This window comes from Myxocyprinus asiaticus, chromosome 6 (genome assembly GCF_019703515.2).
Source record: "Myxocyprinus asiaticus isolate MX2 ecotype Aquarium Trade chromosome 6, UBuf_Myxa_2, whole genome shotgun sequence".
In the NCBI taxonomy this organism is placed as follows: Eukaryota; Metazoa; Chordata; class Actinopteri; order Cypriniformes; family Catostomidae; genus Myxocyprinus; species Myxocyprinus asiaticus.
This window is the reverse complement of record NC_059349.1, coordinates 17,094,061-17,119,449: the sequence shown is the minus strand read 5'-3', so window position 1 is coordinate 17,119,449 and position 25,389 is coordinate 17,094,061. Positions and strand designations below refer to the sequence as shown.

The 25,389-nt window shown below is 38.8% G+C and overlaps 1 protein-coding gene across 5 annotated transcripts in view; it reads left to right on the top strand.

Annotated features, from left to right (window-relative positions):
- LOC127442006 (E3 ubiquitin-protein ligase mib1-like) overlaps positions 1–25,389 on the top strand; it is a 71,642-nt gene that overhangs the window by 7,290 nt on the left and 38,963 nt on the right. For 3 of the 5 annotated variants that reach the window (XM_051699642.1, XM_051699641.1, XM_051699639.1), the window contains exons 4-12: positions 2,745–2,849; positions 3,452–3,518; positions 4,446–4,650; positions 4,835–5,018; positions 6,169–6,313; positions 8,050–8,183; positions 10,518–10,625; positions 13,480–13,710; positions 16,574–16,725. In XM_051699642.1, the coding sequence (XP_051555602.1) occupies positions 2,745–2,849; positions 3,452–3,518; positions 4,446–4,650; positions 4,835–5,018; positions 6,169–6,313; positions 8,050–8,183; positions 10,518–10,625; positions 13,480–13,710; positions 16,574–16,725 (1,331 nt within the window). The remainder of the gene's footprint in view (positions 1–2,744; positions 2,850–3,451; positions 3,519–4,445; positions 4,651–4,834; positions 5,019–6,168; positions 6,314–8,049; positions 8,184–10,517; positions 10,626–13,479; positions 13,711–16,573; positions 16,726–25,389) is intronic. The other 2 variants (XM_051699643.1, XM_051699640.1) reach the window with 1 other exon arrangement.

Below are 25,389 nucleotides of genomic sequence, written 5' to 3'. Positions count from 1 at the left end.
GATTATTGAAAAGACACAAAGGCAAATCAAAATTATTCAAACCAAACCTATAGTACACTACATTTTATATGTCTGCATGCAAGTAAACTCAATAAAATAAATAGTTAATAAACTGCCAGACCTTTCGCCATTCTGTGTATATTGGGTAATGTTGTGTCCATACTGTACACCTGTCACAACCAAGTGTGCTGATAAAGATGAAGTGCACGTAACTGCCCGCTGTTGTCCTTGAAGCAGCAATAACCTCAGATTATTACGACCGTATTAAAGAAAACATTTGGCGTAGGACCGCATAGATAACTTTATTTCCTGCGCAGAGGCGCTGCTGTATCTCACGGAAAAGACGCGGCCAATGTGAACGTCCAACTCGACCGCCCCGCTCACGGAGGAAATGTGTGAACCTGGCGTTAGAAATGAAAACTACCATCAGACATACAATATGTGTCTTAACTGCTTAAATTATTAACCCACATACAATAAATAATAATATTTTTACTTCAATATGATCATATTCCATATCAAAACATAATATTATTCACTGCATTCAAAATGATTGCAAAGACATAATTTTAGCAGAATTACATTATTTTTATTCACTTATCCTTTCACAAACAGTAGTCCATGTGCTGCTGTGGTGGAGACGGGGTCTGTTCCTCCTGTTATATCTTATATGGTGGTCTTGTTCAGATAACATCATTGTTAGATCATATTTGACCTCATATCTGTCAAAGTGACAGCACTTTAGAAATTAAAAACAGCCGTTTGCGTGATTTCTTTGTTACAAAAATGTCATGTCCACCAACAGCTGCTGCGGGTCAGTTGTGTCTAATAGAGCTGATGTGACAATGACGGTGACCCGTGAAATATCATTGATGTAAAATCCTGAATTTTTTTCTGATGCAATGATCTGGTGGAAATTTAAAGAAGCACTTATCTCCAGTAATCTGTGGGAAATGGGGTGTTTCAACCCCACAAACAGCACTTTTGGGCAGTTTCAGCACAATTTGAGCGAAGCGCCCATAGACAGCAGTTCTTTTCTGGGCTACCAAAAGAACCCGGAAAGGGTGGGGCGGAGCGTTTGTTTGTAAACAGTAACTTCATCTATAGAACATTCACAAATCATGCTGGCTGACATGGATCATAGTTGTTTAGCATCCTTATTAAAGGGGGGGGGGAATTCAGAGAAAAACAACTTTTAAATGATTGATTGATTAAGGTGATGTATTTTAACTTTCTCTATTCACAAATTAATATTCTGAGACAACTGTAAGTAATTCATCTGTTTGATTTTCTCGATCATGCAAGCACTGTCATTCTGTGGCACTGTTTGTGCATCCCAACCAACCCCCAATAGCACCATTGGCTGTAGTAGGATTTAGGATTAGTGTATTAACAGCCATCAAAACTACCAAAAGGCCAATTTCCAGTTGAATCAGTTCAAAGCAGATATTTCATGACACAGTTTGAACCATAAGTTATGCTGAACGATATTGTGCTAGTCAGCCATTTGCGTGGCCTTTGGGAAATCAGATATTATAAGCCACTTCAGTTAAGTGTGTTTAAATGCCTTTAAAGAGTGCTTTCAGACACACTTCCTTCTATGAGAGAGTCTACTTGATATTTGACTGTTAAATCCACTATTTGTAATTAGAGCAGCATTTCTGCCTCTCAGATTGGCATGTTGAATGGTGTCTGTGGTGCTGAAAACGTTCACTCTGAATATAAGTGCAAAGACCTACTTCTTTTTTGCAGTTTTTGCTTTGTGATTAAAGGCCTCCATTAGATTCTAATTTAAAGCAGTAGTTCGCACAAAAATGAAGATTCTGTCATAATTTACTCGCTCTTGTGTCATTCCAAACCTTTTTTTCCCTGATAAAATGGCTGTGGAAAGTGCCTCACCTTAAAGCTTAAAAAAATGACCCCAAAGTATGCTGAAAGTAATTCTTGAAGGCATACTATTAGTTTTGGTGAGAAACAACCCAAAATTTCAGTTAAAATATTGACGTCCATTGTGCTTTCATGAGTGCAATGAGAGTAGCTTGTTCACAGTTGCTGGTTTAGTGCTAAAACAACATGTCAAGTTTTCACATGAACATAGTTTTTGATTTATGGTTTTGGATTACATAGGGTTTTGTCAGTTATGACATTTAATTTTTGGGTGAACTATTCCAAAAACATTACAAAAGCAAAGAGTTAACAGGAAGTTTAGGTGAGGTATATTTACATGTTAATCTGATGTTTCTGTACTTGTTAAAGTATATGGATGAAATTGCATTTGGTACATCATCATAGATGAAATCACAGCCTGTTTTGCACTAGATAATTAAACTCAACTAAACCTATAGAAAAGTTTTCGGGCTGTTTTTTCAAGCTGACAATCTTATAGAACAAGTCTAAGACAAGACTGGATTGCAATTAGTTTCCTGCTCTGAATTAATGCATAATTACAATTTCAAGCCCTGTTTAAGGAACTGACCATTATTTAAGATGTTAATTGCAAGTTTTTGCAAAGCAATTATACAGTTTCACAGGGCAGAATATCTTTATTGGGATGCCCTTGGTCCTTGAACTTCTATTTTCTAGCTGAAAAAAGCAGGCTGTAGGCTGCTGTTATGACTAAATTCCAGAACCCTTTGAATTTCAAAGATTAACAGTTCTCTGCGATTTTCACATACTCAAAACTCACAATATCTTGTCTGTATCCCTTTCTCTTCCCTCTCCCTCACCGCCATCCTCTGTTTCAGGTGACGGAGATCCAGGACTGGAGTGCTGCCAGCCCCCACAGCGCAGCCTACGTCCTCTGGGACAACGGGGCCAAGAACCTCTACCGAGTGGGATTCGAGGGCATGGTGAGCCACCCCCACTGCTACACATGCACACACACAAAAGACTGCAGTTAACTGGCCTTTGTGCTGCCACCCACCCCCCTACCCACACACTGCACCACACACAGACTCACCGTCCAGTGAACCAGGCTTCTTTTATATGAGCCATGTGCAGGGCAGCCATTGTGAGGGACAGCTGGATGAGCTATCTGCATGATAAAAGAAATCTGTTCTCTTTCTCTCTCTTCACAAGAGAGAGTGACTCAACATAAAGACCAAAGAAAAAGAGAGGAGGGGATGTGATTTTGTAGAAAGCGTGCCTGGGCCATTCAAGTGATAGGCTGCTTATTCATTGGCTGTAAGACTTTCAGCGATGTCTGAATTTCAGCCAGTCATTTTGTGGTTGGGCAGTGACTTTTGTCTGTTTTTGCAATACACCCTCCGGATATACGCAGCCATCTGCCACTGGAATTATTAATTAGATCTGAATAAAGAGCATGAAAAGCAGATGACTGGATCACAGAGAGGGCTTTCAATGTTTAGACTTTAGTTGCTTATAACTTTTAGGCACTTAAGACATTTTCAACAAATGTGTCATACATAATTTGTCTTTCTCTTTTCTTTAGTCTGATTTGAAATGTGTGCAAGATGCCAAAGGTGGCGCTTTTTACAGAGACCATTGTCCAGTGTTGGGTAAGTAGTAAAATGTCAAATATTGTCTGAATGTATCACTCAAGTATCTTCATGATATGTTTTATAGAAGTGTATCTAAGCTCTATGGGCCAAGTGAAGTCATCTTTTCCATATTAATAAAGTGAATTCTGTAAGAGGCATCCACTAGGTGTCAGCACTAGATGCTGTGGAGAGGCTGATGTGCAAACATGAGCTAAAGTGACACATTCCTGTATAAAGGCTGTTCTGGCTCCAGTCCTTAATTGATCTTAGCTATTCAATACAAGAATGGTAAACTCAGATGACTTATACTTAAAACCCTAAGGCATGGTCTCACAAAGCTCAAAGACTTAATGCTTGGTAAAACTTCCTTCAACGTAACTTGCCCCCTTGCTTTGAACTATTTTGTCCTGCTCTCTTTTTTCCCCCATTATGAGTAATAAAAAAAATATCATTAAAACTTAAAAATAGAAATCGAGTACAACTATATACAAATGTGCCAAAAAGACATCTCCTTTTTAATTTTGTGATTGACGTCATTTTCACTAGTACCTTGGGGTCCAATTTGTCAGACAGCAATTTGCATACATTTTATACACCACGATTTTTACTCTGGGACTGCAACAGCACTCAACACTCAGTTTAGAAGGAATTAGAGGTTGTACACAAAGGACAGGTTCTTAAAGCACTAGACAGAGCACAGAACACGTGATTTTGAAACTTTTAATGCGCCTTGATTTGAGAAAAGCAACACTCATGACACGAGGTGCTGAGAAAACAGCAAAAATAGAAATACGATGCAGTGGTCAAAGATGTCTGGCTGACGCATATGTTCATAGACCTAACAATTCCAAAACAATTCTAAGCAGTTCTGTTGAAGAAGTGCTTTTTAGATAATCTCACTCTGTACCTCCTCTTCTGTCCCTGTACCTCCTCTGTTTCTTCTAGGTGAACAGAATGGCAACAGAAACCCAGGAGGCCTGCAGATTGGAGACTTAGTCAACATTGATCTAGATCTGGAGATTGTTCAGTCACTGCAGCATGGTCACGGAGGCTGGACTGATGGCATGTTTGAAACGCTCACCACCACTGGCACCGTGTGCGGCATTGATGAAGACCATGACATTGTTGTTCAGTACCCTAGTGGAAACAGGTCAGCCACACAGCACCTCTGAAAAGTCTGTTTAGTTCTGTATGAGTTCAGTTGTATTATTGATAAGGCCACTAATGTACTTGCTGATTCTTGTTTTAGTTTAAGTGTCATGCAGAAGTCTCTTAATTTACTACTGTACCAGTGGTCCAGAATGTTGACTTTGTGTTGTAACTATGCACTATAGGTGGACATTTAATCCGGCTGTACTCACCAAGGCAAATGTGGTGCGTAGTGGAGATGTGGCGGCTGGTGCAGAAGGAGGCAGCTCACAGTTTATGGTGGGAGACCTGGTCCAGATCTGTTATGACATCGACCGCATCAAATTGCTCCAGAGAGGTCATGGAGAGTGGGCTGAAGCTATGCTGCCAGTGAGCATCACCTACCTCATCCTTAATGATTACTTAACATGGTTTCTATGAATGATCAATCCCATCTCCCTCATGTCCCTTTTTTTTCCTCATGTCTGACTCAAATGTGTCATAACATTTTAATTTGGAGTTATATAACAACAGTGGTTTTGTTACTAAATTTATTTTCACATTTTGTTTTTGGCATTTTGCTTCTTTATAGAAGGCAGAGTAGAGAGGGGACAGGAAACGTTGAGGAGAGTGAAAATGGAATCAGGAATGTTGTAAACCAGATTCAAATTTGTCACCCATATGAGCACCATAATCTAATGTGTTGGAACACTAAGCACTAGCCCAAAGCTTTGACTCACAAAAAGACTGTTTTGGGATACGAATCACTGAGACCAATTACAATACATCTCCAAGAAATCAGAAGCTAATAAACGGCACTTTCAATTTCTGTTTTTTACAATATGCAGGAGTGACCTCCAGTGGTCATAATCCAGTAAAAAGACGTTTACTTATTCTAAATGTGTTAAATTTTGCTCTCTATTTTGCCCACAAACAAAATGGCCAGTAAAACCAGGCATTGATGAGACATCATAATTGTCTATAAAGACCCACTGCGACTGAGTTTAAGAGGCTGATGTCCATTAAATTGCTGCCATTGGCAACCCACTAGCACAGTTGTTTTATTTTATCTACAGGCAGTTTCAAGCATCTCTGCCTCCTACAGCAGTGGATGAAAAGCTAAGAGTAGCTCACTTGGTTTCTATTTCTTAGAACACCTCCCTTTTGTTTTCCTCAATGAACAAAGCTTAACAGAATTCCAATAGCTTCAGTTATGAGCAATAGAGATGAGAAATGGTCCTGCAAGCTTAGGAGCCTTTGGGTATTCTCATTTTAAATGAGCCAATCTCTGTTTTAAAAGCCAAACACTTATTGATTTTTCTCCTCTGACCACCACTTCTCTCTCCCTACACGGTGCTTAAGATGGTACCCTCAGAGGAGTGTTTGTACCTGTGCACAGACACAAAAACACACACACAAGCTTGTGTAGTGTTCTAGCTGTTGCTTGCTGACCTTGGAGGGAAACAAAAGTGGGTTAAATGCAGTAGATCTCGTTTTAGGGCAGACACACACTCAGATGCCTGTGTTTTCTCCCATGCAGACCCTTGGGAAGGTGGGCCGAGTGCAGCAGATCTACTCTGACAGTGACCTGAAAGTCGAGGTGTGCGGGACGTCCTGGACGTACAATCCAGCCGCTGTTACTAAAGTGGCTCCTTCTGGCTCTGCTGTTACCAATGCCTCTGGAGGTATTACACACACATACATGCATACATGAGTGTTCCTTCACATCCTTCTAAATCATCACATTTCAAAATAATGTGATATTAACTGATTTGCTAGAGGAGAGGTGCCCAAACTTTTTCCTATGACGGTCCAAAAATCAAGCTTGATTGAGGGCTGTGGGCCGAAGTTTAACGGTGCATTACAACAAGGAGCATTTGTTACCTTTACAAATGTAATTGTTTTCTAGCCTTGTAAAATTACTCATTCTTTCATGTCAAATACTTTCATTTAAACAATTCAATTTTAAAATGGGATGTTTCAATAATTACAAAATTGCATGATCTCTGCATTGCATAATGTGCATTGTTACTGAAACAACTTGTTTTCTCATTCACATATTTCCAAATATTTTGTCTGTTAAATTAACATAGCCTACAAAACTAATGCACTGACACACAGGAGTAGATGGCAGCATTTCTCCAGATTTGGAATGAGGAGCTTTTAAAAAAACTTAACAACTCCTTCATGCCAATTTAATAAAACAATGCAAAAATAAACATTTAACAATGAACAGTAGTCAGAGATATGATTCATACAGTGGCAAATGTTCTGTCAAATTATTATTGTATCATTAATAACGTTTTATTTAACATCAAGGCTATTTAACACAGCCAGATATGATTTTTGTTAATATTATTATAAACTACATTGTGGCATTTGGTAATTTCAGCGTGGGAGCACGACACCGAACTGATGCGCAGAGAGAGAAGTGGAGTGCCGTCTGTGCGCGTTTTTGGTGCGAGCATCTGCCACTGACACGACAACATGTGCACAACGGAGAGCAAGAAACAAATAATGTCCAGCGAAAATTCAAATGAAGATTGCGATGTATGTATTTGGAACTATATCAGATTGCAGGGGAATTATTTTTTAGTTTTTTTTGCCCAGAGCCTCCGTTAATTTCCGACCCTGGATGGAACTAGATATGGAGATGAGAAATATAAAAGGTGTTTAAGTGCCTCTCTTAACCATGCAGCTGGTACATTACACAACGCATATTTGCTATTTCTGCCTTTCTTGCAAATGTGCTGCATTATTTATGACTTCCTCGCTGCGCGTGCTCATACTAAATTCCACAAGCGCTCAAACGGGCTGCTGACAGCTGCACAAGCATTGTTGACGCGAGAGAAAGGGAGAGAAGGTGCAAATTTACTTGCGTACCTTCTGCAATTACAGTTCGATACATAAGTTTATTGATTTGATTTGTTCATCTGTATCTATTGGTTTACTTATTTGCAGCTGCACTGAAAAGTGAATAAAAGTGTGCGGGAATTTCCAGCATTATGAACGTGGAACTTGCGGGAATTATTAAAAATGTGCACAATACCCGCAATTCCGCACTGGATTTCAGGCCTTGCAAACTTGTATTATAGTTGCCCTGGTTCTACTCCTCTATGATTTCATTATATAAAAAAATCTTTACACTGCAATCTGCTAAATTAATTAAATGAAAAGCTACATTAGTATTTTTTTAGTTTTTTTTCCTCGTCATATACGGCAAGGTGGGCCAAATCAAAGGTCATCATGGGCCAACTTTGGCCCGCGGGCGCTGGTTTGGGCATCTCTGTGCTAGAGGCTCAAGATAACTTATATTTCAGTGGTGTTTGTCGTCAAACAAGTAGCACTTTCTCCCATCGGTTATCGTGTTCCCTGTATGACACTATAGCAGTATTGACAGAGAGTCCTTCTGTGCCTGCAGAGCGCTTGTCTCAGCTCCTCAAGAAGCTCTTTGAGACCCAGGAGTCTGGAGACATTAATGAAGAGCTGGTGAAGGCTGCGGCCAATGGCGACTTGGCCAAAGTGGAGGACATTCTTAAGAGACCAGATGTAGACGTAAGAGCTCTGCCGAAGTGCATGCCAGATACTAGCTCTTACTCTGTTTATCTTTCTGCATATTCCACAGGTTCCACAGCTGTCATGACTATAACATTAGTTAAATTCAACACTTGCACCCACAGAAAGCTCAGCATATTTATGCAGAATTTGAATGTCCTTCATTGACAACGTTCTAAACATCCCTGACCCATTGCATGTTTGCTTCTTAAATGTTGTAGCTACATTTGTAGTGCTTTCAGCTACCAGTAAGAACAGATTTTACACATTTGAACATTTTTCCCCTACAATCAGCAGCAAAAATGTGACGAGTGCAAATTCTGTGTTGGCCTTGTCATAACATCCTATTCAATCTGATCAAATATGTGGTAATTCTTGACTAATTCTTGATTAATTATTACATTTAGAAAGTGCAGTAAATAAGTGAGAATTAAGAAACTTGTGTTATCAGTCAGTGCTTTGATGATCAGTTTTAGTGTCTTGTTGCCTGCGACCATTGAAACCCCAGAATTGCTTCTAATTTGTAGCAAGATCACTTTGAACTGCAGCACCTTTAGTTTTTTACTATAGTTTTACTAGAATCAAAGGCAAACTCAGAATAATGGTTGCTCTTATGTGTATGACCTTTCCCTTGCTCTCTCCTAAACTCTCTGAAAGTATTCAATGCCACTGTCTCAAATAAGACTGAACAGTTTGACAAATACAACGTCCAAGTAACATTTTACTTCCTCTTTTGTCTACCATCTGTACATACTCTTAAAATCGCCTTTTTACACCAAATAGTTTTGAGGTTTGAAGAACCAAGAGTTGAAGAGCATTGTTCATTTGAAAGTCTGAATGAACATCACTGTTAATTTTACAGTTCAAACTGTTCAAACTGTACAATTAAAAAATTTGTATCCAATAATCATGAATGACTGGACAAGCCATGGAAATTCATCAGTCATAAAGTGTGCAAACCCTGCGTTCGATTTTTCGTTAGTTTTACTGCTAAATATTTTTTTTTAATGATAGATGAATCATGGAATGTTAAAAGCTGCTTTACCACCACAGGCCCAGGAGTAAAGATTCCAGTAGTAGTTTCACTTAAGCACTGTTCGGTACGGTACATTTACAAACCTTTTTCGGTCTAGCTTTATCATCACGGTTAGCTAACTGTACAGAGAACTGTTCTGGTGGAATGGCTTTACTGACATGGTTACTCATGATTTTTAGATTTTTATTATTTTTTTCTCCCCAATTTGGTATGCCCAATTCCCAGTGCGCTCTAGGTCCTCATGGTGGCATAGTGACACGTCCCAATCCAGGTGACGGAGGACGAATCTCAGTTGCCTTTTGCGTCTGAGACAGTCAGTCCGCGCATCTTATCACGTAGCTTGTTGAGCGCGTTACCACAGAGACCTTGCGCATCTGGAGGCTCATGCTATTCTCCGCGGCATCCACCCACAACTCACCATGTGCCCCACTGAGAACGAGAACCACATTATAGAGACCACAGAGAGGTTAAGCCAACGTGACTTTACCCACCCTAGCAACCGGGCCAATTGGTTGCTTAGGAAGCCTGACTGGATTCAGCATGCCCTGGATTCGAACTTGCGATTCCAGGTGTGGTAGTCAGCATCTTTAATTGCTGAGATACCCAGGCCTGGTGACTCTTGATAAGTGACTTGTACCATTAGTCCATTCTTATTCTGATTTCGCAGTACCACACTGGAAAAAGAATTCATAACCATGTCAACGAGTCTTGACTGTTACAGAACGGCATGATTCAACAATGGTAATTGTTCAGCCCGATGGTGGAGAAATGGCTTTAGATGAACCCATGAACTGAGCAAGTCAGAATACCCCTCAGCTGTTGTGTAGTCAGGCCAGTCCTCCTGTTCAGGACCCCCTTTTCTATTGTTCATGCACTCAAAATGTTCTTTATATGAAAAACTTACTTTCAGGTTTTTTGGCTTTTCTGTGTTGGTGTCAGGGCTGGCCCTGTGCCCTGCAGCCCCTCACTGAAGTAATTGCTAAAAGGAGAGAGAGAGGGAGAGAATGAGGGAGAAAGAGAGAGGGAGGGGGAGAGAGAGAGGTCAGATTGGCTTGGGTGACTGGCCAAATGATATGCTCAGCAGGACAAGACATGTCCTGCAAATACTCCAGGGGCTCCAGCATTAATATTCATGCCCTTGCACACTAGTTTAACTTACCGCATTGCTGCAGATCACACACAGACAATTGTGTATTCTCATAATCCTGCTCACACACATTACAAATATAGCACAACGTCACACAAATTTCATCAGAGACATACACAGACACTCGATCAATCATGTCTTTTGTTTCCAGGTGAATGGGCAGTGCGCAGGACACACTGCCATGCAGGCGGCCAGCCAGAATGGCCATGTGGACGTCCTCAAACTGCTGCTGAAACATAATGTAGACCTGGAGGCTGAGGTATGTACTGCCTCAATGATTATCTCTTCCTGTATACTGGTCCTTAACCACTTCAGCTCACCGTTGGTTGTTTCTTCTGAAGTTTATTGTGTTTAGAAGGGGGAAAACTGTAGTACTCTGTCAATTGACTGCTGACCTTAAACCACTTAGATCCAGTTACTTGTTGTTCAGTCCCCTCAAGCAGAAGTGCTTGTAAGTAGACCTCATGAAGCACATGGGTGAATCTTGCAAAGCCTTTACGACAATGGTTGTTATAATTCACTCCAAAATCAAAAGATAGAAAAAGACATTTTTCTGAATGAAAGTGAAGCCTATTTTGGGATCAATAATATATATATATATATATGTTTTTTTGCAGTGGGACATTTCTTTTTATGATAATTCAGAACAATTTTTCCCTCAGTCCTCATTACTGTAATCCAAAGAAACCTCTTTTTCCTTACACTAATACAAAATAATAATAATTATTATTATCGTTTGTTTAAATTAAAAAGTATTTATACATCAAGGCAGTATTTATTGTACTGTCCTTAATTTTTATTAAATGTTCCTAAAAACCTGCTGTATTCTGTAAATTTATTTTCTCTCATCTTTTGGGGTGAACATATTTTGTGAGATTTACCCACACAGAGGTCTCACTTCTGCTGCTAGTGGCAAGGTGACTTGGATTGAGTGAAATGTTTAGGACATCTGCCATTTAAAGAGTTTAGCATAAAAATATAATATAGCTAAACTTACAGAATTAAAGCCTATTCACACAAAGTCAAAATTTTCTATGTGAATCTTAGTTGCAAACAAGCTTTTGAATAGGAACAATGAATTCCAATGGCACCATTCACACTAGGTCCAACAAATCGCCCGTCAACAACCCGAAGATTAATTTTTTTACAGAGAGCAGCAGAGAGCGCTAATCAACTGACAAACACCGGCATTGGACATGTAGCTAACAGTTCTCTTTTGCTTTTTACGTACAAGAAACCCTGAATTCAATACAAATATGCAATATTTGCAATAAAAAAAAGAAATGAAAAAAAAAGACATTTTTTATTTTATATAATTTTTTGTAGTGTTCTGATGCATCACATTTTATACTATTTTTTTTTACTTAATGTACATTATTCTATGTGTATTTATATCACTGTACCTTGTGTTGTATTATCCAGGCATTAAAAAAAGGGAATTGCATTTCGGAAGTCCGCTTAAAATATACTCGTAGCAAAATAGATGCATAAAAGACATGGGATTCCTCAAAATGCATAGAAAATATGCCAAGTACATAATGAAACCATTATGCCAAATTAGGTAGGTAAATGCCTTAATAGTTTTTAATTAATCTCATGCATTGACCGCTAAACGCTGAAAGGTCTGTGCAGTAAACCAGAATAAATATGTTTGGAGAACAGCACCACCTACTGTACAGGGGTGAAATAGTTTGTCTCTTTGTATTGACCTATCTTCAGCAGTTCGTCTCGCAAATTCGTCTTAAATTTGGTCTGAACAGGCCTAACACACTAGCTAGTATCTTGTATTTATAGCCTTGCTCTGTAGAAAAAAAAGCATATTTGTTGAATGTAATGGATCAATTTCAGAAAGAAGCATTGTAGTCCATGGAGTGCTTGTAAGCACCAATATACCGAACCAATGAAATTAACTGAGAGCTTTATTTTCCTCTATTGCCCCAGTCTCACTCTTCTCCCAAACTCAATAGAAACCTGGTCCCTCTGCCCCTAGAATATTAATTCCACATAATTTGTATCCTCCTACAAGTGAAATGTTTTTTCATATGGGAAGAATCTTTATTTTTTCACCACATTTCAAAGCTGTTTGTATCCAAGGTAGTATTGTTCGGGGAGGTTTAAGCCTTGTGTTATTGTAATATGAATGTTAATCGAAAGAGGTTCTTTAATGTTTGTAAAGAAAAGACTTGTGGTACCAAAGAGACATAATGACAAAACGAGTCAACTGAACTCACCATTTGCTGTATAATGAGGGCAAGTCAATGTTGGCATGCAGTCAGTGCATTTTCTGTTTAATTATGTGCAAAGAGGGAAAAAATTGGATGCTGGGAATGCTAGCATTGTTATTCCAGCCACATGACGGGTTCTCCGCTCTCAATCAAGTAGGAATATTTATGTCCTGGCATCTGATGGTATTTCAGGGGTAGAAAAGAGCCTGTTGCTGTGGTGAAGATCATACACACTTTTGTGAATGCTGTAAGCTTTGATTACATTCCACCACAAATCACATTTAAAAAAAAAAAATTTGTATTATCATTTCATCGCTTTTGTTTGGTTGTCTGTTACGAATTGTGTTTGACAGCAAAATCGCAGAGGGCTGTAAAGGTGAAAAATGGTCAGGTGTGTAATGTGGTTGAAAATCGTATTTAGTTTTATTTATTTTAAAATTAGTCTTATCAAAAATGCAGTGTTAAGGGAAAATGATTCAAAGTCATCTAATAACATGACATTTATAACAACACAATGGGGGTTCTACCCTCATTTTTACTCTCATATACTGCCTGTGTGAGTGAATCCTTTTACTTATAATTCACAGATGTCTTAGTTTTAAAGGATGTTTGTTTTATCGTTAGTTTCATGATAAAATGTTGTGATTCACTGCAGAAAAACAGTTTAGACTTATTGCCACCATCAGCCAGGGGACTGAATACATTATTAGGCAAAGTCTAATTTATGGCTGCAAATCACTTTTAACATCTGCATTATAAGGCGGTAGCTTCAGTAATGGCCGCGTCCCCAAAAACATTCCTCAGCATTTTACTTTTCTAGGCCAGTCATACTTCTAAAAGCTTTCAAGTCAGATACTGGACTCAAACTCTTGACATGTTTAAATGAAGATGCTGTCAGTGATTGACGTGTGGCTCCTTCAGGATAAGGATGGAGACCGAGCTGTCCATCATGCATCCTTCGGGGATGAGGGCTCCGTCATCGAGGTGCTGCATCGAGGTGGGGCTGACCTGAATGCCAGAAACAAGCGCAGACAGACACCCCTGCACATCGCTGTCAACAAAGGCCACCTGCAGGTGGTGAAGACATTACTTGACTTTGGCTGCCACCCCAGCCTGCAGGTGAAAAATCTCTCAGTGTTTTAGGCACTGGTGTCTCAGTACCTCTTGGTTCATATATGCATACAATTAGATGATTAAATGTGTTTGTTTTACATAATATTTTAACATAAAATATACATCTGACAAGGCTGTTGGTAGAATTTGGAACGAACACTAAACGGAAGGACCACTTTTGAAAATTGATCAACTGGGCACAGTTATCGGCTAATGATCTCAAAATGGCCAAATACCAACCAGTCTCTAATTGAAATATAGCATTGGCTTGATTTTTATATAAAATACGACTCATAGAAGCTATTTTAAATTCAGGATTCCCATGGTCATGGAAAACCTGGAGATATCTAGGAATGTTAAAATTATGATTTCCAGGCCTGGAAAAATCACGTCAATTAATAAAATCCTTACATGTCATGGACAGGTCTGTCAGGAATACATTTTTATAGTTATGCTTTACAATATTTTATCACCTGCAAATTGTGTAATCTTTATAAAAGCTTTTTTAAAAACCCTTATCCAGTATTCACACACAACATGAAGTCATGGAAATTGATTGTGCCAGTAAGTGTGGGAACCCTGTATATTGCATGGATGACTGACATTCACAGAAGCCCCATTTACACCTTGCATTAACATGCATTTTTGGTGATCGGATCACTATCGGATTGCACTTGACCACATTAAATGACAGGTGTGAATCCACCCAAGTCGCATTGTGAACGGATCATGATCGGATCACTAAAACCACATTCGGTGGTGGTCAGAAACAGATTCTGACCACATTTAACGGTGTAAATGCACATGCGTTTTCATTATCCGGATACAGCTATGTCAGTAATTAATTATGTGATGAGGTTATGCTACAGTCATCTGTTGTTAAAGTGCTGTGTTGTGTGTTCTTGTCTTTTTCTGTTAATTCAGCCATCGCAATGTGAAGAACACAACAGACACTACCATCTTGCAATCTTGTCACCCAAAGAATGAACAATATTCCATGAATTTTTGCATTGGAATGCACTTGGAATACCTCGTCTCTTTCATCAAATCCCCATTCGCTCACGTCTCTCTCCTGTTTTCTAATAACGGACACTCACGTGAAACCAGTCTTCTTTCGCGCATTTCAGATGAGAGGCAATTACAAAGCGCTGAATATCATTAAATTTGCTTTGGTGACCTGAAATGTAGCTTTGTTAGTTGGCAAAAAATGGTAAAGAAAAACCCTGACTGTTAAAGCATTTGAATTATCCATCAGTGTTTTTAAAATCCTCTAAAAGACAGAGAATTTTCAGGTACCATAGACTCTAATGTAATATGTAAGTAATGTTTTCCATTTTGCGCTGTAATTTTGATCGGAGCTCTTTCCGATCACAGTGGAGACACATTTGACTGCAAAGTGTAAATGCAATCAGCTAAAGAATATCCAGATACTATCCAGATATGAAACGCTTGTTAATGCAAGGTGTAAATAGGACCAGAGAGTCTTCAGTTCTTGACCATATTCTTAGGCCCTATTTACAGTTTGCGTTAACATGCGTTTCAAAACCAGATAGTATCTGGATATTCTTTAGCTGGATTGCATTTACACCTTACAGTCAAATGCGTCTCCAATGTGATCGGAAATAGATCCGATCAAAGTTACCCCCGCAAAATGGAAAATGCTACTTCCATATTACATCAGAGTCTGTGGTAACTTAGAATTCTTAGTCTTTTAGCTAATTTTAAAAACACTGATGGATAATTCAAATGCTTTCCATCACTTTAACAGTCAGGGTTTTTACTTCATTAAAAATATATATATTTTATTTAGTTCAAAAAATTGAGTCGTCGAAGCAAATTTAATGTTTACCTCTCGTTCGACCCTAAGTTCTTCTATGCTTCTCATCTGAAACGTGAGTTAAATCTGGTTTCATGTGTTGCGCGAGCCACAAAGTGATTAGAAAATGAGAGATGAGTAGGGATTTGAGGAATTTATTCCAATGAAATAATTAATGTGATATTGTTCATTGTTTGGGTGACAAGACTGCAAAACAGCAGTGTCTGTTGTGTTTTTCATATTGTGATGGCAGAATTAAATTAACAGGAAAAAGGCAAGAACCCACAACACAGCACTTTAAGAATGGATGATTGTAGCATAACCACATCACATAATTACTTATGTAGTTGTATCCGGATAACAAAAACACATTTGATTTTACACTTTTTATGAATGTGGTCAGAACCAGTCCTTGACCACCTCCAAATATGGTTTTAAGTGAACTGATCACAATGTGTCTTGGGTGCATTATATCTGTAATTTCATGTGATCAAGTCCTATCTGACTTTCACTGAAAACGCTTGTTAATTGCAAGGTGTAAATGGGGCCTTACATTCTCTGATCTGACTGCAGTCTTAAAGTTGTAGCTACCAGCAAAACTACCTTTTCTCATGCCGGTAGCACCGTTTTCAAAGGATTGTTAAATATGCCGTTCATATTGACTAGACATAGATGACAGAGAGGGGCTTTTCCAGGTGATTGACACCCTGTGGCACTTGAGACATTTTCCCCTCTATTAGGCAGTGAACAATCTTGTGCAGTTTTACCATGAATCAGCACCCATTGGTAGGCTGCATTCCTAGAGCTAAAGAAATGCCAACAGATTAAACATTGCCATGGATATCCAGGATATATTAGCATACATTATTATTTGTATATTTTAGCAGATTTTCTGCCTATTCTGTAGTAGCAGTACATCACGTCATACCCTTCGCAAATAGAAACACCCCAGTTACCTTTTTTCTGTGAGTCAACTTGAATAAATCTGCTATGCATTTAGAAGCATTGCATTATACTTGCAAAGAGGGTGTAACTTAGTGCTGCCCCCTGCAGGACTCAGAGGGAGACACACCTCTGCATGATGCCATCAGCAAGAAGAGGGATGACATGCTGTCTGTGCTCCTGGAAGCAGGTGCTGATGTCACCATTACCAACAATAACGGCTTCAATGCGCTTCACCATGCAGCTCTGCGGGGGAACCCCAGGTATGGCTTCATTCACTCAACTACTATTAATAGAATATCTTGTAGGATTAGTCATAAATTAGGCTGTAATTGGACTTCTGGGCTATTATTGTGGGCTGATGTGGTCGGCGAGAATATTTTTCACTGAATGTATTGAATGGTTTCAGTTCATATTGGCGCCTGAGTAGAAAGAACTGAAGGTTTCTAGACATTCATCCAAACTAATTGAAGTGTGTAATTTTTGGCGCCGCTAGCGTCACCAAATGGAATTGCAAAAATGACACTTTAAAACAAGTCTCCCCGTGAAACAGATGGTACCGCTCCGAAATCACGCCATTGGATGAGCCAATGTTGCTCTGTCAGGTTGGTTGGAATGCTCGAATGTTCTGATATTTTTCTAGAAAAATCAACCTGTGAGCGACTTATTTGCAATTGTCTCTGCATGTTAGTCCTGTTGCGATTTATTAAATAATCGTCTAATCGTGGTTATTTGATCTAACCACAGTTATTTGAGATAACCGTGATTATTGATCACTTCAAATACCAATCACATTTTACTGTCCAAATAAAGGAATTTTAAGCAAATTTATAAAGGCCATGAATGGCGCATTTGTGTCTCTCAACTGAACTCCGAACATCTCCATCCGCACCGAGAGCAGCTTGAAGAGCGGGTGAAGCTGAACCGCTTCTGAAGCACTGTGATGCAGAGGAACCTCTGTGGAGGTTAGTGCCAAACTCCTGAGAAAATATAAATGAGGATTTTGATAGTGAATGCAGAGCGCTCTGGTTTCACTTTATTTAAATGATCATGTAATCACAAATGCTCAGTGTAATTGACATGCGGTGACACAGAAGAGCCCGCTTGGAGATGATAGAATGAAGAAACAGAATCTTAAAGGTCTGTCTTAATGCGAAATATGGGCTTGTGGGTTTAATCGGAGAGCCTTAAAATAACTTGTGAAAGTGAAGAATTTAGGAGAGAAATATATTGCTATTGCATACTTGTATATAATATAGTATAATAGCTATTCAGGTTGGCTGTGTTCCAAAAAAATTTAAATGTAAAATGGACCAAAACTTAACTTGACCAGAAGAGACAGATATTTCAAGTACCTGGAAATATTTTGATATTTAAAATATTATTTTCATTCACAAGTTTTTAAAGTTATTATTTTTGACATGATTCCAAGTTAAATATCAATAAATGAAGAATATATACACCTTAAAAATGCTGCAAGTAAAACATTTTTTTAATTATTTATTTATTTTTATTTTTTCTCCCCAATTTGGAATGCCCAATGCGCTCCAAGTCCTCTTGGTGGCAGAGGATGAATCTCAGTTGCCTCCACGTCTGAGACCGTCAATCCACACATCTTATCACGTGGCTTGTTGAGCGCATTACCACGGATACATAGCACGTTTGGAGGCTTCGTGCTATTCTCCGCAGCATCCACGCACAACTCGCCACGTGCCCCACCGAGAGCGAACCACATTATAGCAACCACGAGAAGGTTACCCCATGTGACTCTACCCCCCCGGCAACCGAGCCAATTTGGTTGCTTAGGAGACCTGGCTGGAGTCACTCAGCACGCACTGGATAATTTATATATATTTTTTTTATTAAATGAGGTGTAGATAATGTCCCTATTACCTGTTAGATATCACTGAAATAGGTGACATGCAATATTACACCTGTCTCTTTAACAGCCCTAGGCTCGGTAAACAGCAGGGTAAAACATGTCCGTGGGCCGCAGTCAGATCGTTTGTTTAATCAGAAGACTTTCTGCCTGTCAATCATTGAGCGCATTCACAGGGCAGCCCATATATACTCGTATTAGTGACGGTAGGGTGTCCTGCTCCTGTGAAATGCTCAGAGGAACCCATTGCCCTCAGTCTGCTATAACACAACGGCCTCTAGTAGGTTTGTGTTAAGAGGGGGTGTGGCTATTTCAACGGCTGGTCTGGTGGAAGTTTCAGAACGACTAAAATCGCTTACAGCTCCTTTAAGAAGTATGACAAGTAATCGTGAAAGTCTAAAACAGGCCATTAATTGTTCGAATCATAATTATTTGTTTGACAATTAATCATCAGCCAAATTTCATAATTCGGACAGCCCTACAGTGCATGTAAAGATGTGGTGCGAGAAGGTATTTTAACTTTGAAAAAAATACACACGTCAGCTTCAAGTCAACATGAAATCAAAATTGACCCTGTTTGTAGAGGATTTCACTCTTGCATTGGCTTTGAGGCACTACTGTAACATTCATGCTCTTTGACACACATTCCTCTGGCTGTAGCCTAAATGGCCAGATCAAGCAGTCAGATTATGTTTGATGCCTGTGTTTACTCTTCATGCTTGTACTTTCCAGGATCAGTTAGGCTATATTTAAATATTTATTGCAAATAAAATAATTGGAACAGTGGTGTTTTTTTTTTTGTTTTGTTTTTTTGCTATTCCAAAATTGCTGTTTACAGTTTAGCTCCAAATCCCTCAGATCAATCTTGGCTTTAATCTCTTAGTGGCAACATGGGGATCCTTTTTATTGACTTTGTGGATAAAAAACTTCCCGAGTCAGTATTTATGACTCGCTTGTACAGTAGAGCATTGCTTGGGAGCAGAACCTGTCCATTCACCATCAGAAAGTCCTAAAGATATAAAGCTCTCCTCCAGCTCACTATTTACTTGTGTTTCTCGTTTGAGCTCCCACTGCTGCAATCTGTTTCGGACAGCATTCTTGCCTGTGCCCAAGCCACTTTTAGTTCCAGCCAGTTTAAAATAAACTTGCTCTGATAGGGCACTTGCAAGGTTTGAGAGCTTGTGCTGAGCTTGTGGCCCTCTTGGCTTTTATGGTATAAAGGGTTATGAAAAGACAACCTGGTGTCTGTAATTCAGTGTAAATTATGAATATACACTGGTGGCCAAAAGTTTGGAATAATGTACAGAGTTTGCTCTTATGGAAAGAAATTGGTACTTTTATTTACTAAAGTGGCATTCAACTGATCACAATGTATAGTCAGGACATTAATAAAATGAAAAATTACTATTACAATTTGAAAATAAAATTCAGAACTTCTTAAACTACTTCAAAGTGTTCTCAACAAAAAATCCCCCATGTGCAGCAATGACATCTTTGCAGACCCTTGGCATTCTAGCTGTCAGTTTGTCCAGATACTCAGGTGACATTTCACCCCACACTACCTGTAGCACATGCCATAGATGTGGCTGTCTTGTTGGGCACTTCTCACACACCTTACAGTCTAGCTGATCCCACATAAGCTCAATGGGGTTAAGATCCATAACACTCTTTTCCAATTATTTGTTGTCCAATGTCTGTGTTTCTTTGCCCACTCTAACATTTTCATTTTGTTTTTCTGATTCAAAAGTGGCTTTTACTTTGCAATTCTTCCCATAAGGACTGCACCCCTGAGTCTTCTCTTTACTGTTGTACATGAAACTGGTGTTGTGCAGGTAGAATTCAATGAAGCTGTCAGCTGAGGATATGTGAGGCGTCTATTTCTCAAACTAGAGACTCTGGTGTACTTATCCTCTTGTTTAGTTGTACATGTGGCCTTCCACATCTCTTTCTGTCCTTGTTAGAGTCAGTTGTTCTTTGTCATTAAAGACTGTAGTGTACACCTTTGTATGAAATCTTCAGTTTTTTGGCAATTTCAAGCATTGTATAGCCTTCATTCCTCAAAACAATGAATGACTGATGAGTTTCTAGAGAAAGCTGTTTCTTTTTTGCCATTTTTGACCTAATATTGACCTTAAGACATGCCAGTCTATTGCATACAGTGGCAACTCAAAAACAAAGACAATGTTAAGCTTCATTTAACGAACCAAATAGCTTTCAGATGTGTTTGATATAATGGTAAGTGATTTTCTAGTACCAAATTAGCAATTTAGCATGATTACTCAAGGATAAGGTGTTGGATTGATGGCTGCTGGAAATCTAGATTTGATCAAAAATGACTTTTTTCAAATAGTGATGGTGCTGTTTTTTTTTTTTTTTTTTACATCAGTAATGTCCTAACTATACTTTATGATCAGTTGAATGCCACTTTACCAATTTCCTTCCGAAACAGAAAAATCTGTACATTATTCCAAACTTTTGGCTGCCAGTGTAGGTAGTAGACTACATGACACTTAGTTGCAATGAATGCTTAGCCCTGCAAGTTTTGACTTTTTTTTCCACCCACCAGTTACATTGATAAAATATTAAATTCCATGGGGAATATAGTGAAATATATTTTTGTCTAGTTATACTCTGCTTTACAGTGTTTAATTTGCTTGATATTTGTCTTTCAGTAATTAACCCATTGAGCCACATTCAAATCTCAAGACTTTTTTTTTTCTTTTGTCTAATAGGAGACATTTGTACACTTAAATAGTTTAATCATTGAAATCTATTAATCTCAGTCTACCCCAGTGATATCTATAATACATGTTTTAAATCCTTTTCCAGTTATCGCAAATTACTCCTATGCTCATAAATGTTATAGCATAGTTCAGTGGGTTGGAAAAGTGGTCATGGCTCATGGTTTTTCTTTCCTATTTAATACTTCATTTCAGAATTGTCCACTATTGCATGATAATCCTGTAAATATTTTAAATAACCCAGTAAATATTAAAACAGTGTAGTATTGTCTCTTGAACCATTTTAGCCTTCTGTCGAAGTTTATCACAGAAACAGCGGGGAATACGGTTTTGCTTTTCTCATCCTTGAGGCCTTTTCACACCAAACGCGGCGTGATTATGAGAGGCGAATCACTGACGAATGGCCCTTTCCCATAGAAAGCGAAGTGAATGTTCGCCGTTAGCACATAGTTTTCAGTCACGTGACTGGCGCGGAGACCTGGAGGGCAAAACATCGTTCCAGCATGGCAGCCAACACTGGACACGCCATAGAACTGTAGCAAAGTCCTGTCAATTTTCTACTGTTGTTGTTTGGGAAAAATTTGTTGACATAACATTATCCCTCCCTCCACCCCTGACGTAATCAGTTCTTGCGTGGAGACCAGCATGCTTTTGGGGCCAGCGTTGAACCAGATTTTTGGCCCCGGAATGGCCTTTTCTGTGGTGGATACACGCAGAACAATTCAAGAATTTGCACTGGCCCAGGAACCCGCCCCCGAACCATGTTGGTGGAAAAGGGCTGTCTGTCTTGGTTTGTGTATGCACTCCATTCTTTACATTTTTCACCACTAATCTGATTGTCACAACTCTGTGAAACAAATGTTCAAATGAAATACAGAGTGACCATTTGTCTGGAAGAAAAAAATTAAACCGAATGCTTTTACCTTAGCTCTCAAATGTTTTCTGATTGGATGAGCCATGTTGGAAGCCATTCTAAAATACAGATAAACCTTTGACCATATTCTGCACAAGTTTCTACGTTGTTTGCCAATCAGCAAACACACAGTTTTATAAAAGCAATAAGCCACTTGAGTCTGCATTAAGAGTAATTTTACCACAGGTTTAAATTGAGGTGTGCATAAGAACACACTTTACTTGTAGTAAAATCACTATATCGGACCACCTTTCGTGGCTCATTGCTTTGATTTACATGTCCAGTGAATGCTTTTATTAAATATTCCTGCTAAACTACCCATCTATACATTGTGAGTTTGCACCCTGAAGATGTTGGAAATGCTTGTTTTTCTGCTCTTGTGGGTTTGAGACAGTCCCAGGCTGAGAGGGGGACTGGTTCCTCTCAGTGGCTCTCTGGATGGCGGCTGGGAGGCAGTTGTGCTCCAGCACTGTAAACAGTACGATTAATAGCCCATGACTCGTAACAAACTCCACAAACAGGCCCTGCAGAGGCAGCCACTGCACTATTACTACAGAACAACTAGGTCAACCTGTTTGTTAATCACTACATGGTGTCCCACCCTCACATGCACTTCTGTGTGCCACCACAAAACAATTACAGCGGCTTATTTTGAACCTTTATTAATAGCCATATGTAGGCTTGTTGCGATTATTAAATAATCCTCTAAATCACGGTTATTTTATCTAACTGCGGTTATTTAAGATAACCGTGATTATTGTGCACTTCAAATTCCAAATAAGTTTTTATTTATTTATTTATTTATTTATTTATTTATTTTTACCCAATTTGGAATGCCCAATTCCTAATGCGCTTTTAAATCCTCGTGGTCACGAAGTGATTCGCCTCAATCCGGGTGGCAGAGGACAAATCCCAGCTGTCTCCGCGTCTGAGACCATCAACCCCCGCATCTCACGTGGCTTGTTGAGCGCGTTGCCACAGAGACATAGCACGTTTGGAGGCTTCACGCCATCCACCGCGTCATCCATGCTCAACTCATCACGCGCACCACCGAGAATAAACCACATTATAGCGATCACGAGGAGGTTACCCCATGTGGCTCTACCCTCCCTAGCAACCGGGCCAATTTTGTTGCTTAGGAGACCTGGCTGGACCACTGAGCTACTTAGCGCATTTTTGTGTCTTATTCAGTTTAACTCTAATAGTCTCATCGAGCTTCACTGCGTATTGCACTGAGAGCAACTCCTGGAGAGCGCTTGAAGATGAACCACTTCAGAAGCGCTATGATGAACCCTGTCTGTGGAGGTTCACGCCAAACTCCCACAAAAATATAAATGAGGATTGCTCCAGTTTCATTTAACGTTTTTGTAATGTCAAATGTTCTTGGTCAATAGTGTTGATACACTCAGTGTATGACACTTAGTGACACAGAGGAGGAGACGCCCGCTCACTCTACAGTATTTCTTTGGAGATTAATGAATTAACAAACAGAGAATCTTTAAGGTCTTCCTTCATACCTAATAAGGACTCATGGGTTTTAATCGGCGAGCCATTAAATAAACGGTGTGAAAGTGAAGAATTTCGGACAGAAATATTTTACTCTTGCATACGTTAATATAACATAATAGCTATTCAGGTTGGCTGGGTTCCAAAAACAACAGTGTAAATGTAAAATAGACCAAGACTAAAGTTGACCAAAGAGAGAGAGATTTTAAGTATTTGAAAATATTTTTGTATTTTAAATATTATTGTTCATGTCATTCATGTCATGTCAAGTTTTTAAAACCTTTAAGAAAACACATAGAAGTATGACATTTTCTATGACAATTAATTTAAAAGTCCTAAAACAGACCATTATTCATCATCATCACGAAAGGCTTAAAACAGACAATTAATCTTCATAGTCACAATAATCTTTTTTTTTTCCCAAAATTAATAATCATGACAGCCCTAGCCACATCTTAATCAGCTAGCAGTGAAAACATAGGAACAGAAATTTGAATTTTTATAAATATGATTGGTTAATGTTTTTTTTTATTTTTTATATATGTCTATTGAAATGTAGTTGAATTTGAAAGCAAATGAACAGTGCAGATTATTAGGTGTTTTTTTTTTTTTACCACCTTTTCTGCAGTTGATGAAGTGAGAATAATTGCTGTCTTTTTTGTAACTATGTAAATCCAGCTTTATTATGAGTCTGATTTATTGATAAAACTTGGGCCACAGGTTAGTTGTGTTTTTTTGATCCGTGTGTAGTTGACCTAGAATTCCAAGCATTGACAACATTGTCCTGCAGTTTGACCTGCTTTACTTAATCAAACTATTGTAAACTCTTATTTTTTTTATTTTTTATTCTTGTATAAAATACATGCATTCTTATGACAGATGATTATTCTTGTACTTTTAAAAGTCCATTTGTCACACCACAGGGCTATTTAAGTGAACTGAAATAAAGCTCAAATGTTATTTAAAAATGGTGAAAAACTCAAAAGAACTGGTGACCAGTTACAGCACCTAAAATATACAATCCCTTATAAACATACATAATATTTAAATGGGCATATTATTGGTAAAGTGCTTCTGCATATAAACTGCTGTGTGATATGGATGGAAGTAGGTGCAGCACAGGTTCAGCATGATTTTGGTGATAGATCAGAGTAATTATGGAGGACATTATGATGCAGCGTTGCGATCCATGTGACTGAGAGAAGGATGCTGTTCTGATGCAGAGGAGAGGGAGGGTCACATTGCATGCCTGTGCTGCGTCAGTGTGCCAGGGGGCCATAATTGGTGGACTCTCTCCATGTATGATTTGTGTGTACAACCCCCCACACACTGAAGCATCTGGCTTTCATCTCCACTCCCCTGACTGCAAGCAGAGGAGGGTTACCGACAGGCACACGGGCTACTGATCCCGCATGTGTCGCAGTGAGCTCATGCTGCAACTCCTCTCCCACCTGTCCCTCCTTTTCTCTCAATTTCTTTTGCTCTTTTCATCTCCATTTTCATGTGTTCCCAGATATTTAGATATGTTGATTTCAGTCCGCTGGCTTTATCTCACTTTCACAACCTCACTGCATCACAGTAAGTTTTTTTTTATTTTTTTTTTATTTTTTTTTATTTTTCAGCACTTTGTGTCCTTGCCTACTTTCTTATGGTGACTGATTCTGTTAGCCTATATTTTAACCTTAGCATTTAACCCATTCTTTAGGATTTTTCAGAAGGGTCACAGTCGTCAGTATGTAATGAGAACAGATAGGAGTATAACGATATTTTCTTTGTGACTTTTAAAAGTTTATTTCTGTGTAGCTAAATACAGTTATTTTTTCTTATTTTATTTTTTTAGAAAAGGTAATCACAATACATTGTGCCAAGATTTATTCTAAGCAGCTTT